At 38.7% G+C, this 16,361-nt stretch overlaps 1 protein-coding gene and 1 pseudogene across 3 annotated transcripts in view; one reads left to right on the top strand and one right to left on the bottom strand.

The window, feature by feature from the left end:
* Positions 1-16,361, top strand: part of Zfand3 (zinc finger AN1-type containing 3) — a 194,698-nt gene that overhangs the window by 123,304 nt on the left and 55,033 nt on the right. For all 3 annotated transcript variants that reach the window (XM_090355748.1, XM_090355746.1, XM_090355747.1), the window contains exon 3: positions 4,398-4,580. In XM_090355748.1, the coding sequence (XP_090211874.1) occupies positions 4,398-4,580 (183 nt within the window). The remainder of the gene's footprint in view (positions 1-4,397; positions 4,581-16,361) is intronic.
* On the bottom strand, positions 14,541-14,660 carry LOC150047739 (5S ribosomal RNA; annotated as a pseudogene).

Below are 16,361 nucleotides of genomic sequence, written 5' to 3'. Positions count from 1 at the left end.
AGAAACAAGCCTAACTCTAAATAACCTTTTTGCTAGTTCACACTTTTGAGCAGTCTGTTCTCAAGGTGTGAAGAATCTGAGGGCTGTATAATTTTGGTGATAAACTAGATTGTAAAATAAACTTAATTACTGATGATAACAGGCATTGCAGCTTCATGTAGTCTCTTGCTTATTGACTATTTTAATAAGACCCATTTGAGAACATGCTCTTGGTGGCCAGCATGTCTTCTGTCATGTAAAAGCCTGTGGCTTTATGTTCTGAGCACAGGAAACAAATCGAGAGCTTTTGAGTCCTTCTACCAGACCAGTTACCCATGATAAGTACTTCGGAAGACATTTTGGGGGTGGCTCTACATTTGCTTGGCTTGCTTGCTCTTCTGCTATTGGTACCGTATCGTTGTATCGTTGCTGGTTATTTTGCAGATTGAGTCCCATAGACTTTTTTTTTTTTTTTTGCCAGTCCTGGGCTTGAGCTCAGGGCCTGAGCCCTGTCCTTGGACTTTCTCAAGGCTAGCACTCTACCACTTGAGCCTCAGCACCATTTCCGGCTTTTGTCTATGTATGTGGTACCAAGGAATCGAACCCGGGTCTTCATGCATGCTAGGCAAGCACTTTAACCACTAGGCCAAACTCCCGGCCGAGTCCCATAGACTTTTATCAGCTCATACAGACTTCAGCATCTCCATCTCCCAAGTAGTTAGGATGATAGATGTGAAATGCTGGGATCTGGCTATAGACAGGTGTTTTGCTATCTACTCTGGTTATTTATCTTGAAGGAGTTTATTAGGAGTTCAAAGGTGAGTGGGGAACAGACAATGTGCTTACCTTCCTAAGTATTCCAGATTAAGGAAGAGCATGAAGTGTCTGAACAACCAAAAGGACCACAGAATTGTTTTGGCAGGGATAGGAGAGGAGAAACAGAAACAGGTAACTAGCTTTTCTAACTTTTCAGCCATGTTTAGGATTTTAGATCTGATTGTGAAGGCAGCGGCGGGAGGTCAGAGCAGAATATTTTTTTTCTTTTTGCAATTTTTTAAACCATCACTCTACTATAGAAAATGGATTAGAGTGAGCCCAATATGGATACAAAGATTTCAGTTTAGATGTTCTTGGAAGAATTGGACAGATAATGGATTTGTCGAGAGTAGTAAGGGAGAAGTGGTGGATTTAAGAGCTATCTTGGAATTTGTAAATGATAATAGGCTTGGTGGGTTTGGGGTTAACATTAAAGAAGAAATATGAGATCTGCTGTGATTCCCAGGCTTCTGACCAAACCTGACCTCGGGTTTATTGTCAGTCCCACTTGATTAGAGGAACAGAAAGTCAAGGGATGGTGGTCAGTCCCTTAGCTACAGGTGCCACAGCCATCGTGGGTGAGCCCACAACTTTATTTACAGGGGCAGTGGAACATTCTTCCGGCCGGGGGGGGGGGGGGCTCAGTCTTGGCAACCTGCGCCGGAGCCAAGGTGGCTCATTTTAACTCTTCAAAATGTTCCTTAACTCTTTGAAACTTTCCTAAAAAATGCATAGATTTATAGGCATAGCTGGGGAAACACAAGTTATGAATCATTTATCATTAGTGTGGATATATATATGCACACATATATACACATAAAGTGTGTATTTAAATCGTGTGAATGCAAGACAGTACCATCATGTTCTGAGGTCAGTAAAAATAGCCTTTTTGTTTTGTTTTATTTTTGTTTTTTGGTCGTGGGACCTAGTACTCTGGGCTTGTGCACTATCCCTGAGCTCTTTAGCTCAGGGTTAGTCCTCTACTCCTTGAGCCACAGGGCCACATCTGGTTTTCTGAGGTTAACTGGAGTCTCAAGGAGTTTTATGCCCAGGCTGGCTTTGAACCACAGTGCTTAGATCTCAGCCTCCTGAATAGCTAGGATTACAGGCCTGAGCCACCATGCCTGGCTCAGTCTATTTGATTGTTTGTTTGGTTTGGTTTTTAAAGAAAAAATAGTCACAAAAAGGTAGGTAAGATGAAGATTTTTTTCTATTTTTTTCACACCCTTTTCCAAAAAAACCAAGGGCTGAAATCTTGCTGTTGTATAGCTCTGCCTAGCATTAAATAATACCCTGTGTAGTCCAGACGAGCCTCAGATTTTTGATTCTACTACCTTAGTCTCCCTAATGTTGAGATTGTAATAATTCCAGAGATTGTCCATGTGAACGGACTTGTCAGCAGAACAGGACTAAAATGCTTTTGAGATGTTCCTAGTCTTTTTGAAGTACATTTTGTAGGAAGAAGATGAACTTATGAAATGTCCTTCGGCAAACGGGTGGAAAAATGCTTAGCAAGAACATGGACAGCCAACCCCAGTGACTATTTTATCTTAGCTTTTTGTAGCTTTAGGAATCTCCTGTTTCTGAATTCTAAGATTTTAGGAGTATGTTTGTTAAGAAATTATTTTCTTCCTTAGTTGGTAATAAGGTGTAAGCTGCCAACATTGTGGCAGCTGTTCACTTTTGAAAAGTAATCAAAAGCCTTAATTGCAAAGGCTTTTGCTTAGATTTTACAAATAACAGTTTGTTTTGGATAAATGCTATCTGCGTAAGCCCCCTCACACTCATAGTTTTGTTGGGGGATGAGTTTGCACCTTTGGTTATACCATGAACAGCATCAATTTATAAAAGTGGATAGTTACTCCTAATTATTTTCTCCGTTCTAGAAGTAGACTAGCTCTGGAGATTCCTTGTTTGTATAGTACCAAGTAAATCAGATAAAGTAGCCGTGGCACTTGAGTCTATCTGCAGTACCTCCTGTGTGGAGTGATGGGAGGCACTTTCCTCCTCATGTTTTTTGTTGTTTACTTTTTTCAAGTGGCATAAATGTGACTCGTTCAGTCTTTGAATTAGACTTATTAGCTTCTTTCATTCATCGTTCTATCCCTCCCTTCTTTTTGGCAATAGTGAGAAATTAGATGCTGGATAAATGAAAGGTGCAAGGGAATATGGCTGTAATGCAAATATCAGGGCCAAAAGAGGCAATAACGCTTACGTAATGGTTCTTTCTTTGACCTGGAAAAATACCTTTCACTTTGAATTTCTGTCATTTGTTGAATACTCAGGTAGCAAATACTTAGTGTACATTACTTAGTCTACATCATCACAAGAAGTTTCAATAACCTCCTCCTTTTGCACTATAAACAAGACACTGAAAGATTAAGCAATATACTTTTACCTACTCATATGCCCAATAAATAGCAAAGTTAGGATATGAATCTAAGCTAACATGCTTGGTACTAATGAGAGTGGTAAGTTTCTCATGGGAGTCAGAAAACTCTTTAGGACAAACTCTGAATTTCTGCTGAGTTGCATTAACTCTTATCTGTAAGATGAGAGGATTGAGCTGAATCTTTAAAAGGCATCTCTAGTTGGAAATAAAAATTTACAGTATTGATCACCCTCTCTGTGTTTTATATGCCTACTTTAAATTGAATATAACCACTCTTTATTTCATCTGAATTTTTGTCTTTGTTGGTAAGTTTATTCTCTTTACTGTTATTATTGATAAACACTTAATTTCTTCCATCTTTCATGTATTTTCTATTTGCCTTGCTGTTTTCTGTGATGCTAGTTTCCCTCTGCCCTGTCCTCTATTGGTCTAAAAATTATTTCTTCTTCTTTTTTTCCCCTATTGATTGAAAATCTAACATGCATCCTTAGCTTCTCAAAGTCTTAATGTTGAAATCAGTATGTGTACCATTCTTTTCTTCTTTTTTTTCCCTTTTCTTTTTTTGCCAGTCCCAGGGCTTGAACTCAGGGCCTGAGCACTGTTCTTGGGTTTTCTCAAGGCTAAAGCTCTATCACTTGAGCCATAACATCACTTCTGCTTTTTTCTATGTATGTGGTACCAAGGAATTGAACCCCAGTCTTCATGCATGTTAGGCAAACACTCTTCCACTAGGCCAAACTCCTGGCCTATGTGTTCCATTCTTTTGAATAACAAAAAAAAGAAATTGGGAAACTAATTCATATCACTCCCAACCAACCCCACATGTTTTTTGGCCAGGATTTGCTTCCATATTTTTTTTTAATTTTTAATTTCATCTTTTTGCTTACACATTTTTTTTTTTTTTTTGCCAGTCCTGGGCTTGAGCTCAGGGCCTGAGCACTGTCATTGGACTTTCTCAAGGCTAGAGCTCTACCACTTGAGCTTCAGCACCACTTCAGCTTTTTTTTTCTATGTATGTGGTACTGAGGAATCAAATCCGGGTATTCATGCATGCTAGGCAAGCACTTTAACCACTAGGCCAAACTCCCGGCCCCTGCTTACACATTTTTAATCACCCAAATTATAGATTTGTTGTTGCTATGGTATTTAATTCTGTAATACTGATGGTGAACTCCTTAATTAAACTAATTTTCTCACTTTTTCTGTTTAGATTTTCAAAAGAAACAACCAGACGATGATTCCGCTCCAAGTACAAGCAACAGTCAATCAGATTTGTTTTCTGAAGAGACCACCAGTGACAACAACAATACCTCCATAGCCACGCCCACTCTCAGTCCCACCCAGCAGCCGCTTCCGACAGAACTGAATGTAACTTCACCTAGTAAAGAGGAATGTAAGTGTGCATAGCCTTGCAGCTGACCCACCACTGAGCAAATCAGATAAATACAATAAGAATGTCGGAAAGTTCCCAGATCATAAAACGTGGTAGTGGGTAAAAAGGCCCGAGAACCTCATCATGAGCTTCTTGGTAATGTCTAATAGCAGAATAAACATGGAGGTTCTTTTATTCTTAGTAAGTGTCCATCATGCAGGACCCAAGCTCGGTGAGTTAGACAGTGTTTCAGCCATTCCACTGAATGTAATGTTTTCTCAGGAGATAGTTATTATATTAACCATCAAAGCACACAAGGTTATTAATCAATGTAGAGCAAGTGACTCTTTGCTCTGGCTGCATATTAGAATCCTTTGGGGATTTTTTTTTTTTAAGAATTTTAATCTCTAGACCATTTCTGGATTATAATTTAATTCATCTCAAGGGAAGCCTTGAGACTGTTCTTTTTAATTCTGAAACAAAGATTAGGACCTCTGGTCCAGGAAACTTCACCCTGATTTAAGATCTGTGGGTTGATTGCCCCTTATTGGTCCTTGACATGACTCAGTTTAGAAAATATGTATTTTTAGAGATTAGAAAATTGTTTCTGTTACTCTTTTTTAAAAGTCTTTAGTGATAATGTATGTGATACGATGTATAAGTTCACATTTATTTAACCTTTATATTGCTTGAATTATCTCTTCTGGGATACAACTATAACACACAGTATTTGTTGAAAACTATGGGGATATTACAATAGTAATTTTGCCTCTTACAAACTTTACTTAAACTGTGTGGATGGCTCACACCTACAATCCTAGCTACTGAGGAGGTTTGAGATCTAAGAATTGCAGTTCAAAGCTGTCCTGTGCAGTTAACCAACAGAAAACAGAAGTGACAATGTGCTTAAAAGAGGTAGAGCTTGAGCTAAAGAGCTTAAGGACAATGGCCCGTCCCAGAGAGTTCAAGCCCCATAACTGCCCTGCTTGCCCCCTCCTCCCTCCTAAAAAAGCTTTACCTAGTAAGGTTGGAATTTAGTGTTTCAAGTTCAATGAATATCTAGAAATATGATCTGCTAAAACGTCTGTCTACTAATTTTGGAAAGGATAGAAAAGAACAAAATAGTTATTTAAATTTTTTATACATCATGTTCAGTTATAATTAAAATATAAAAGATGCTCATCGGTTTTCAAATAATTTACTATGTAGAAAGGAAATTAAATTTGCAACATTATGTCAGGTTGTCAAACAGGAATAAATCCCCCTTCTTTCCCCAGAGCCTTTGTATAGGATAGCCCAGCTTAACATGCCAGCAATGCTGAACTTTTTTTTTTTTTAACCAGTCCTGGACTTGGGCTTGGGGCCTGAGCACTGTCCTTGGACTTTCTCAAGGCTAGAGCTCTACTACTTGAGCCTCAGTACCACTTGCTGCAAGTGGCAGGGCTTCATTCTTTATACGGCCAAGTAATATCCCATTGTGTGTGTATACCACATTTTATTTATCCATTTATCCCAGAATGAATAGTTATGCTTTGCTTGTCATATTTGTGTGTGCCCTACATTAGAAATTAGATATTTGGTTTATATTTATCTTTGCTGTTAATTAAGTTTCTTGTAAGTAACATATAATCTTTTTTTAAAGATCGGTCAGCTAGTTTCTATCTTTTAATTGGCGTAATTGAATCCATTAATTCATTTATATTCATGGCATCTGGTAAATTTTATTTCCCTTGGTATTTGTACTAGAGGGTTATTATATTCCCTGGGGGTGTCAGCTTTCATCCCCCCCTCCTTAGTCCTGGGGCTTGAACTCAGGGCTGGGACACTGTCCTTGGACACATTTTGCTCAAGGCTAGTGTTCTACCACTTGAGCCACAGCAGCACTTCCAACTTTTTGTGTATATGGTACCTAGGAATTGAACCCAGGGCTTCATGCATGCTAGGCAAGCACTCTACCACTAGGCTACACTCCCTGCTCTCTGGTGTCAGCTCTCTTGTTTGTCACATTTGTTAGTGCCATACATTAATATCTGTGAATCTAGTACAGCATTTATCTTTTCTTCACCCCCACCATCTTCCCCTTCTCCCTCCCTCCCTCCCGCCCTCCCTCCCTTTTCCTTTTCTTCTTTCCTTGCATGCTAAGGATTCAGTTCCTTCTAGGCAAGCATCCTACCTATGAGTTATATTCCCAGCCCTACTTTTTCCTGTCATGGGTACTAGGTTGATTTTTTTGTTGCTGTTGGTTTTGGTGGCCAAATACCATCTGGCATGTGCTCAACTGCTATGAAATGATTGGTTGTGTAGTATGCTCTCTGATGGGGTGGAACTGATGCCAGGCTTAGATGTGTGTTAGTACTGCTCCCTAAACTGTGTGATTAACACCTGGCTGGCTGTCAGGTCTTATCAGTCCACTGGTGGTATATGTTTGCTCTGTGTGCAATCCATCTTTTGTTTAAATTATGAGATGCCACATAGATTGAAAACTCAAGGTCTTTGCTTTCTTTTCACCTTAAGGTCGGAATAGCTCGTAATCTGATTCTGCAGTGAGACATGTGAATGTGGTGTAGGAACAGTAGATCTCAGGACTGGAGATATGTGTGACTGCATGGGAGGGCGCATGCATTGTAACAGTAGGTTCCATGCAAGATGGAACAGAGTAGCAGCTTGGGATGGGAAATATATACTCGAGGCTCTTTTTCTGGGACATTACAACTGTATACGAACTATACTTGTGCCTTCGATGGTTATAGCATCTTTTGTAGACTTCCAGATACCAGTAGAGGCCCTACTCTTACCAGTTCTAGCTTGTCTTTTCCTTGTGAGAAGTCTGTTGAGGGGAAGGGAGACAGCATAGACAAAGCAGGCTGCCTTGCTCATATATCTGTTGAACTGTCCTAGGTTTTTGCATACATCAGAATTGCTGATACTTTAACCTTCACTAGTATATTTCCTGATTCATTCTGGTTGGAATATAGTTGATGCATTTTTGTTAGTAATTTATATGGGGCCACAAGCCATAGACAGCTATTCCTTCATCTTACAGTGTTGCCTTTAAATGTTATTGTCTTGTTTTGTATGTTTTGTTTTGTGATGCTGGGGATTGAATCTCTTGCCTTAAAAGTACATTAGGCAGACAGGCATTGGTGGCTCTTACTTGTCACCCTAGCTACTCAAGAGGTGGAGAGCTGAGGATTTCAGTTTGAAGCCATCCTGTGCAGTAAAGTCCATAAGACTCTTATCTTCAGTTAACCACCAAGAAAAATCAGTAGTGGAGGTGTCAAGTGGTAGAGCACCAAATCCTGAGTACAAAAACTCAGAAACAATGCCTAGGCCTCAAATTCAAGCACCAGGACTGGCATAAAAAACAAAATTTAGATAGCAAGTAGCACTTATGTAAAACTACAGGTCACAACAGGATTGGTAAAGTACTGCTGATAGGTCATGAAGTTCACCCTCCAGATTTTATACCATCCACAAGTAAGGCATGACTTTTCACACTTTTAAATGATCAAAGAACTCAAATGAACAGTATGTTGTAAAGTGTGGAAAAGAGGGAAGTTTTATTGGCACACAGTTGTGCTGTTACAGTTTGGGTAGTAAGTGTCCCCCACAGACTCAGGTGGTATTGAATGCTGTCTCCCTCTGCACTATGTGGATCCTTGGGGACATACTGTTCCTGGCTCCTCCTTGTCCTTTTGTCTGTTAAAATGAAGCAAAGTCGCTTTTCCAGCACAGGCTTCCAGCACTGTGACATTGTACACTGCACAAGGCCAAGTAACCATGGCTGCCCCTGACGCTGAGAGCCGGGGTCTTGTGTGTTTCTGGGCTTATCCTGATGTGATGCAGCACTTGGGTAGATGTTCTCCTTCCTGTCTACACATGAGGAAAGGATTGGTGACCACTGTGAGTTCTACAGTGGCCAAGGACAGTCAGCAGTTAAGATTTGGATCTTTGCATGAATGTATTTATGGTGTTTTCCTAGCTCTTCTCTATGGCATCTATACTTTGCTTGTAGTCAAAAGAAAACATACACAAAAAGTGAGAATGATACTACCCAGAACATTAATGGAGATTTTTTTTTTTTTTTTTTTTTTTTGCAGATTCAAGCTTCATTTTCAAGGTCTGCCTAGAGCTTTCTTTTTTCCTTTTCTTTTTTCTCCTCTTCTCTTTTCCTTTTCCTTTCCCTTTCTTTTCTTTCTGCGTGTCGATCATGGGGCTTAAACTCTGGGCCTGGGTGTTGTCCCAAGGCTACCACCCTACCCCTTCAGTCATAGCACTACTTCTGGTTTTCTAGAGGTTAATTGGAGATAAGAGTCTCACAGACTTTAGTGCCCAGGCTGGCTTTGAGCCTCGATCCTCAGATCTTAGCCTCCTGAGTAGGTAGGATTACAGGTGTGAGCCATTGCGCCTTGCTCAAGTTTTCTTAAATATGATATTCATTTCCATGTTTCACTCCCCCCACCCTTTTTTTTTAAGAGAACTTAAAAAAAAAATACCCTGGTTAAATTTATTTAATGGAACAGATTTTCATTGCTGCTTCTTTTTTTTTTTTTTTGGCCAGTCCTGGGCTTGAGGTCAGGGCCTGAGCACTGCCCTTGGACTTTTTCTCAAGGCTAGAGCTCTACCACTTGAGCCTCAGCACCACTTCCAGCTTTTTTCTATGTATGTGGTACCTAGGAATCGAACCTGGGTCTTTGTGCATGCTAGGCAAGCACTCTACCACTAGGCCAAACTCCCGGCCTCTTCATTGCTTCTTTTGAAACTAGTTTCCTTCCTTGTTCCTTCCTTCCTCCCTCCCCTACCCCCCCAGTCCTGGGGCTTGAACTCAGGGCTTGATCACTGTCCTTGGTCTTTCTCAAGGTTAGAGTTCTACCATAGCATCACTTCTGGCTTTTCTTTTTTCTGTGTATGTAGTATTGAAACTGGGGTTTTTATGATACTCTTGGTTCCCCTGGGGGGGCGGGGTAAGGGAAGTAGGAAGGGGACATTAATTTCATTATGTAGTTTAGGTTGGCCTTGAAATAAATTATCTTTGTGCCTCATTTTTCTGAGTCCTAGGATTACAGGCATGCATAACCATACCTGGTTGACAGTGTCTTTTAAACAGATGTCCTTGGTTGCCTGCCTCTGCACCTAACAAGGCCTTATCTGACCTCTGAAAAATTCTATCACTGCCACCAAGTGGCAAAACTTTGTTTTTTTTACCAACTAGATCTATAATAATCTCTAAATAAAGCTACTTTTCCCTTTTTGGGACTTCAGGAGGACAGATATTAGGCAGAACATTCTGACTTCTTTTAGTAAAGCATTTGGAAAATATTACCTATTAAAGTATTTTATTACTTCCTGCTGGGCTGGTTTTAAGTGAAATATGGAAGAGAGATTTATTTACAGTTCTTTCTGTATGCTTTTCTCTCCCTTTTCTCTAATGAAGCTCAGAGCATCAGACAATTTATCAGAGATAATTATACAACAGATGGAGCATTTCTGATATATAATAGTCTCAAAGTGGAAGATTCTTCCCCATAATGAAAAATGCTCAAACTTTAAATGTCTCCTTTGATTTTAATTTAAAGCATTTTTTGTGCTGCATTTATTTATTAATCTTGAAGCTGGTTCTGTAAAGCATATGTGGCTTTTATTAGGGGCCTAAAAGATTGCTACTTTGTAGTACAGTTTGGTAATACACTGTTCTGTTCTGCATCATGTTGAATATCTATATTCTTTATCAGAAATCAGCATCTAGGACCGTTGAGTTAATCCTTATCAAAATGCAGAGGGTATCTTAACCAGTCAACAGTATTTTCTTATAGAACTTATTTGTTTTGTTAGATTATCTGGGTAGGAAATTGTCCACACATATGACCTTTAACTTCTGGTCAAAGAAAGAACCAAATAAAGCAAAACCACAGGTTACTCATTTGCTGGCATTTTTCCCTTTTTCTTAACTTTAAATATGCAGTGAAGCATGACTCTAACCTCTTTTTTTGAATTACGAGTTTAAAGTCTATATAACACCTCCTACCTTTTAACATTTTCAAACCTCTACTCTTCTACTACTTTTCCAGAAATAACCATGTTTATTTATTTTGTTTATTTTTCTTTTTAATGCAGTTGTGTATATTTGCTTATATATATTATAGATTCATACATACATGCATACTTGTAAGGTTTTGTCTACATTAGTGACAATATACTACTCCTGTTGCTTTGTAAATTGCTTCTCATTACATTTTAGAAAGCTTTCCAGGTTAGTGATAGAGGTCTGTCTAATGCTTTTTAAGCTGCTTCCTCATATGCTTACTATAATATTTCACCTTTTCTCTAGGAGCCTTTTTTGAAATTTTACTTTTGCAAACTATTGTCAAGTAAACTTTTATTTTATTTCTTATTTTGCCAGTCCTGGGGGTTGAACTCAGGGCCTGAGCACTGTCCTTGGGCTTTCGCAAGGCTAGAACTCTATTGCTTGAGCCACAGCACCAGTTCTGGCTTTTTCTGTGTATGTGGTACTGAGGAATTGAACCCAGGTCTTTGTGTATGCTGTAGTGCTTCCTATACCACGAGGCCAAACTCCTGGCCTTGCCAAGTAAATCTTTTGTACATGGCTTATGTTAAAAGAAAAAAGATTAATTGCCATTTTTCCATGATAAATACATGGAAGAGAAATGTGTACATTTAAATTTTAACATACATACTTCAGATCAACTTGCACCACTTAAGACTCCTAAATAAAGTTTATGAAAAGTGCATGTTTGCTATGTCATCACCAACATTAGGCAATGGTTCCCTACCTCCCCAGCCCTGTAGCTTGGGCCAAAAATAGCTCATTTTCCTGACATCTTCTGATTGTGAAATTAGCGCCATTTCATGTTTAGTAGATAATTCTTCAGGTGATTTGCATATTTGTTTAACTATATTTTTCTTACTGATTCTAGATTATAACTCTATTATGTATAATGCCAGTACCATTTTTTTCTATTATGTTACTTTGCTTTCAGTTCTGTATCTGTGTTGACGTCTGTGTACTGTGACAGTTCATCTAAGACTTTGGGAATAATGGGAGTTAGTGTATGTCTGTCTTTCCACTTTGCAAACGAGAAGGCTAACAAAAGCCTTTCTCAGGCTCCTATAGTCTGAAATATTGAAAGGTTAATTTTTCATAAAAATGTTTTCAGATACCTGTAAGATATACAATTGTTGATATTCAGACTAGGTTTTGAACAACATTGTCATGCCCCCTGTCTTTGCAAATACAGACTGTAAAAAGTTCTTATTAAATTAACTGCTCTGTTCTGTACTTCTCTGTGACTGTAAAGGTCACGGAAAACAATCACCCTTTACCCAGCTTTAGCCTTCTGTAGTTGTCATATTGCTTTCATTTTGTAAAGGAACAGGATATGTAATGGATGACACTATACTTATTTTAAACTAAATCTAACCTTATTTATGATACAATGTTTGGCTGAAAGGATGGTATTGTAATAGGCATCCATTTGAATGTGGTAGTCATTTTATCCTTCTGTGAATGCGTTTTATGTTTGAAGTTGTATGAAAAGTCAGAGGTGCCAGTACCAAAAATGACTGTGTAACTGTACATTTTATATTCACTTCCTCTGTTAAAAATGCCAATATAACCCCCCTCATTACATAGTTTGGTGCGACCTTTTCTTTTTCCCTCCCTCCCTCCCTCCCTCCCTCCCTCCCTCCCTCCCTCCCTCTTTTGCCCATCATGGGGCTTGAACTCTAGGCCTGGACACTGTTGCTGAGTTCTTCACCCTTTAGCTCAGGGCTAGTGCTCTACCTCTTGAGCCACAGTGACACTTCCCAGTGTGACATTTTCAACCACTAGTTGCAAAGAGTGATCTTATTAATTAGTAAGATCTGGAAGTATTCACTTCTATCTACAAAATAAAACAAAACAAAAATGGACCTTGGTATCTTTCATTTAATGTCACTGGGGCATACTGCCCGTAGAGGTACAGTTGCAGGTGGAAGGGCATGGCTGAGCAAAGAAGCAGAGAAGGGTGCCCTAGTCCTGAGTTACTTTGAAGTCTGTCAAATAGTACCTATAGCCAAATTATTTTTTCCTAAAGAAGAAGAAAGAACATGTATGGATCACTTTGTTTTTTTAGAAAATTTATTTCACTTTGTTACATCATGGGGTTCATTAAACATGTCCACCTTTGCACATAGCGCCTTATCAGAGTCACCAATCCATCGTTCTTCTCTCTTCTCTCAGCCCAAACTAGGTTCAGTAAGTTTCAAAGGCTTTTGCAGCCTTCTTTTCGTTCTCAGTGCAAATCAGAGTAGATGAGAATGTTCTTGCTACCTTAATGATATTTAAAAAAAAAACAAACACAACAACACGAGCGGTGGGGGGAAGGGAGGGGAGGAGGGAAATGGGGACCATGACATGAGAAAGGGTATCAATGTATGTGAAGTAATGCATCTTCTATCTGGTGAATATAATGTGACCCTTCTATTAATTACAATAAAAAATATATAAAACAAAAACAAAAAAACCCAAACTTTCCAAATGCAGAGTGCTGTCTTCATTAATGTTATGAGAATCATATTTGTGTTGATGATAAAATGCAAATGTAGAAATCTGAGTTGAGCCGTGGTTAAGTCTGTAAATAGTCAAAACTGAATCTGAAATTAGAGAGTTGACAGCCCCTGATTTCATATCCATATTAAACATGTTTTGTCACGAGAAAAACAAAACAGTGTATAAAATTAGAACTGATGTTATTAGCCAGGTGACATTTTAACCTCCTCAGAAAGGGGCTCTATGTTTGATCCCAAGATGTTAATAGTGTGGAATTTCACTGTTAATTGTTGTCGGGCCTTGTCACTTCAGCAAATCCGAAAGACTGGTGGTAAACAAATGGGCTTATTGAGAATCCAGAGTTCTATAACAAATATTTGTTTTCCTCTATAAACACTAAAAGTAGGATGTCCTGTTTTGAAAATAGAACTATAGAATTTATTGTCACCTACCTTTAGATACTTAAATTATTTTTTGAGAATAAGAAAATTTTTACTGTTTATAACCAAGTACATTAGTTTCTGCAAGATTAGCATAAGGCAATTGGCATGTAAGTTATGGGGAATTTGGGAAATATATAAACCTTTAGGTTCACTACTGATTCTGTGCCAATGTTTCTCACTCAGTGTTTCTCATCCCACTCAGGGGATCCACAGAATCTTTTCCTCTTCAGTGATTAATCTACCTAAAGTGGATTTCCTTCAATATGTTTCATCAAAATACTTTTAACAGATGGATTACACATACAGATACAAAATTCAAATATCTCTAAGCCAGGTCAGGCTTGGGCTTTTAAAATGTTTCATAAAGGAATATATTTTTATGCTGAAATGTAATTACAAATTTTAAGAGAAATGATTTTTAAATAGTTACTTCTCATTTTTAACTGATACAAGCCAATAAAAAATATTTGTCATTTTAAATTTCAGATTGGTAAATATTAATGAATATAAACCAAACAAAAGTTGTCTGTTTTGTTTGTTTGTTTTCCTTTGGCAGTCCTGGGCTTGGGCTCAGGGCCAAGACTAGAGCTCTACTGCTTGAGCCTCAGCACCACTCCTGGCTTTTTCTATGTATGTGGTACAGAGGAATCGAACCCCGGTCTTCGTGCATGCTAGGCAAGCACTCTACCACTAGGCCAAACTCCTAGCAATGTCTTTTTTACTGTTATTAATCTTTTTTAAATGTATAAATATCCCCCCCCCTTTTTTTTTTTTTTTTTTTTTTGCTGCCAGTCCTGGGCTTGAGCTCAGGGCCTGAGCACTGTCCTTGGACTTTCTCAAGGCTAGAGCTCTACCACTTGAGCCTCAGCACCACTTCCGGCTTTTTTCTATGTATGTGGTACCAAGGAATCGAACCTGGGTCTTCGTGCATGCTAGGCAAGCACTTTAACCACTAGGCCAAACTCCCGGCCCAATCCCCCCCCTTTTTAAAGCCTATAGAATTGGGTATTCCCAGGAGGTCTCCCATCCAAGTACTTAACCAGGACCAACCCTATTTATCTTCCAAAATCAGATGAGATTGGGTGCGTTCAGGGTGGTATGGCCATAGAGTGTATAAGAATTACTCTATGACAAAAAAAACCTGTGAATTCTTAGCCAGGGTAGCATGTAAATATGAAAATCTCTTATTTTAATTTCATTTTCCTTGTGAACAAACGGTATACTCAGTATTTGCTTTTGGCTTGGGTCACTTTAATTCCATGGTGAAAACCATTTTTTGAACGCTTAATGCACTAGAATACCAAGGAAAGACTGCCACCACCCTTGAGCTTCCTTCCATGAGTGCCGTTGTTGGGCAGTGAGAGCAGTCCTTCCCCCAGGTCAGGTCTCAGTAGGGATGTCCAGGACTTCTCCTTTGAAGAGTTCCGAGGGAATACTGGGCACATGGAAAGTCCTCCTCACTTAGATTTGCTCGTAGTGATGTTTTACTGGGAGGTAGCATGGGAGAGTTTTGATGTGTATTGAGCAGATGGGCTGATGATCACCGGTGCGCCCATACACTCCGTAGTATTTGAAGGGATCAGTCACATGGTAATTACTAGGGATCTGAAGTTTTGTTGAGTTCTTTATGAGCAAAGCAGATAGGCCACCAATAGCAGCTTCTGACCCACTTGGAAAATCCCAACCTTATAAACCACTAATTTAGATCTAAATGGTATGATGAGAGATGCAATACGTTAGGATTATAACTTCTAATTGGGAGATGGAACACTTAAGTTCTGAAACAAGCCTTATAAATGGTTTAATTTGCAAGCTGCAGTTGGAGAAATGGGAGGGCTTATTATCTGTGCTGATTTCCTATAAACTTAGATTTCCCACACATATCTCTATGTAGCCTTGTTTTTAATCAATGGAGCTTTTCAAACTCAATTATGTAGACAGATTAGGTTTATCCTTTCTAATTAAAACAATTCATGAGATGCAGGTTTAGGGGTGAGATTTAGGGCTTCTTCTCTGAAGAGAGGGCTTCTTGTGCAATCTGATATGTTCCTTACATTTATTTATTGCTGTCAATTTTGTGCAATTTTAAATCTCCACTTATGTTTCTTTTAGACAAGAGCTGTTTTACTAAAGAAATGCAGTTTATTTTAATATTTTACAGAGTATTTTTACATTCTTGGCCACTTTAGGATACAGAGTTTAAATCTTTTGTATAAGATTCCTCACTCCCACCCCCATTCTCTTTTTTGAGAGCCTAGTCAACAGACTCAAAGGATATTTGAAATCTGTAGAGGAGAGAATTGCAACTCTTGAATCTGTCTGAAGTCACCTTTAGGACCAAGAACCCAGAAAAGTGAAATGCTACAGGGATAAAGTGTATGGATTATGGATAGAGTGAAATCAACAAGCTAGTTAAAAAGGATGATACATTTTTAATTAGTCCACAGTGCTTTTCCTTAGAAATTAATTAGGTACTGTTATGTAAATGTCATGTTAATTAAGCAAGAAAATGGAAGCATTATAAATCTGCTAAAGGAATGGCTATTTTGTGTATTAATGTTTCACAGTTACCTCAAATGGGCTGAATATTTGATTATTGAGCTTGTGTCAGTTTTTAGCTGACTGAATCTTTGATAGTCCATTTTTCCTCATTGATGTGTTTCAGCACATAGTTTAACCAATGAAGGATAGTGGAAACCAGGAGCCAGAAATAACCAGTCATCATAGCTATTTCAATACAAACCTTTCAGAGTAGATTATTGATCTATAGTTTTTCTGTATATACTCAGCTTTGGACTTTGAGAGCCTAAG

Source organism: Megascapheus bottae, chromosome 22 (genome assembly GCF_031878675.1).
Source record: "Megascapheus bottae isolate mThoBot1 chromosome 22, mThoBot2.hap1, whole genome shotgun sequence".
NCBI classification, from domain to species: Eukaryota; Metazoa; Chordata; class Mammalia; order Rodentia; family Geomyidae; genus Megascapheus; species Megascapheus bottae.
Note: the sequence above shows the minus strand (reverse complement) of the source record. Positions and strands in the feature narration are given on the sequence as shown.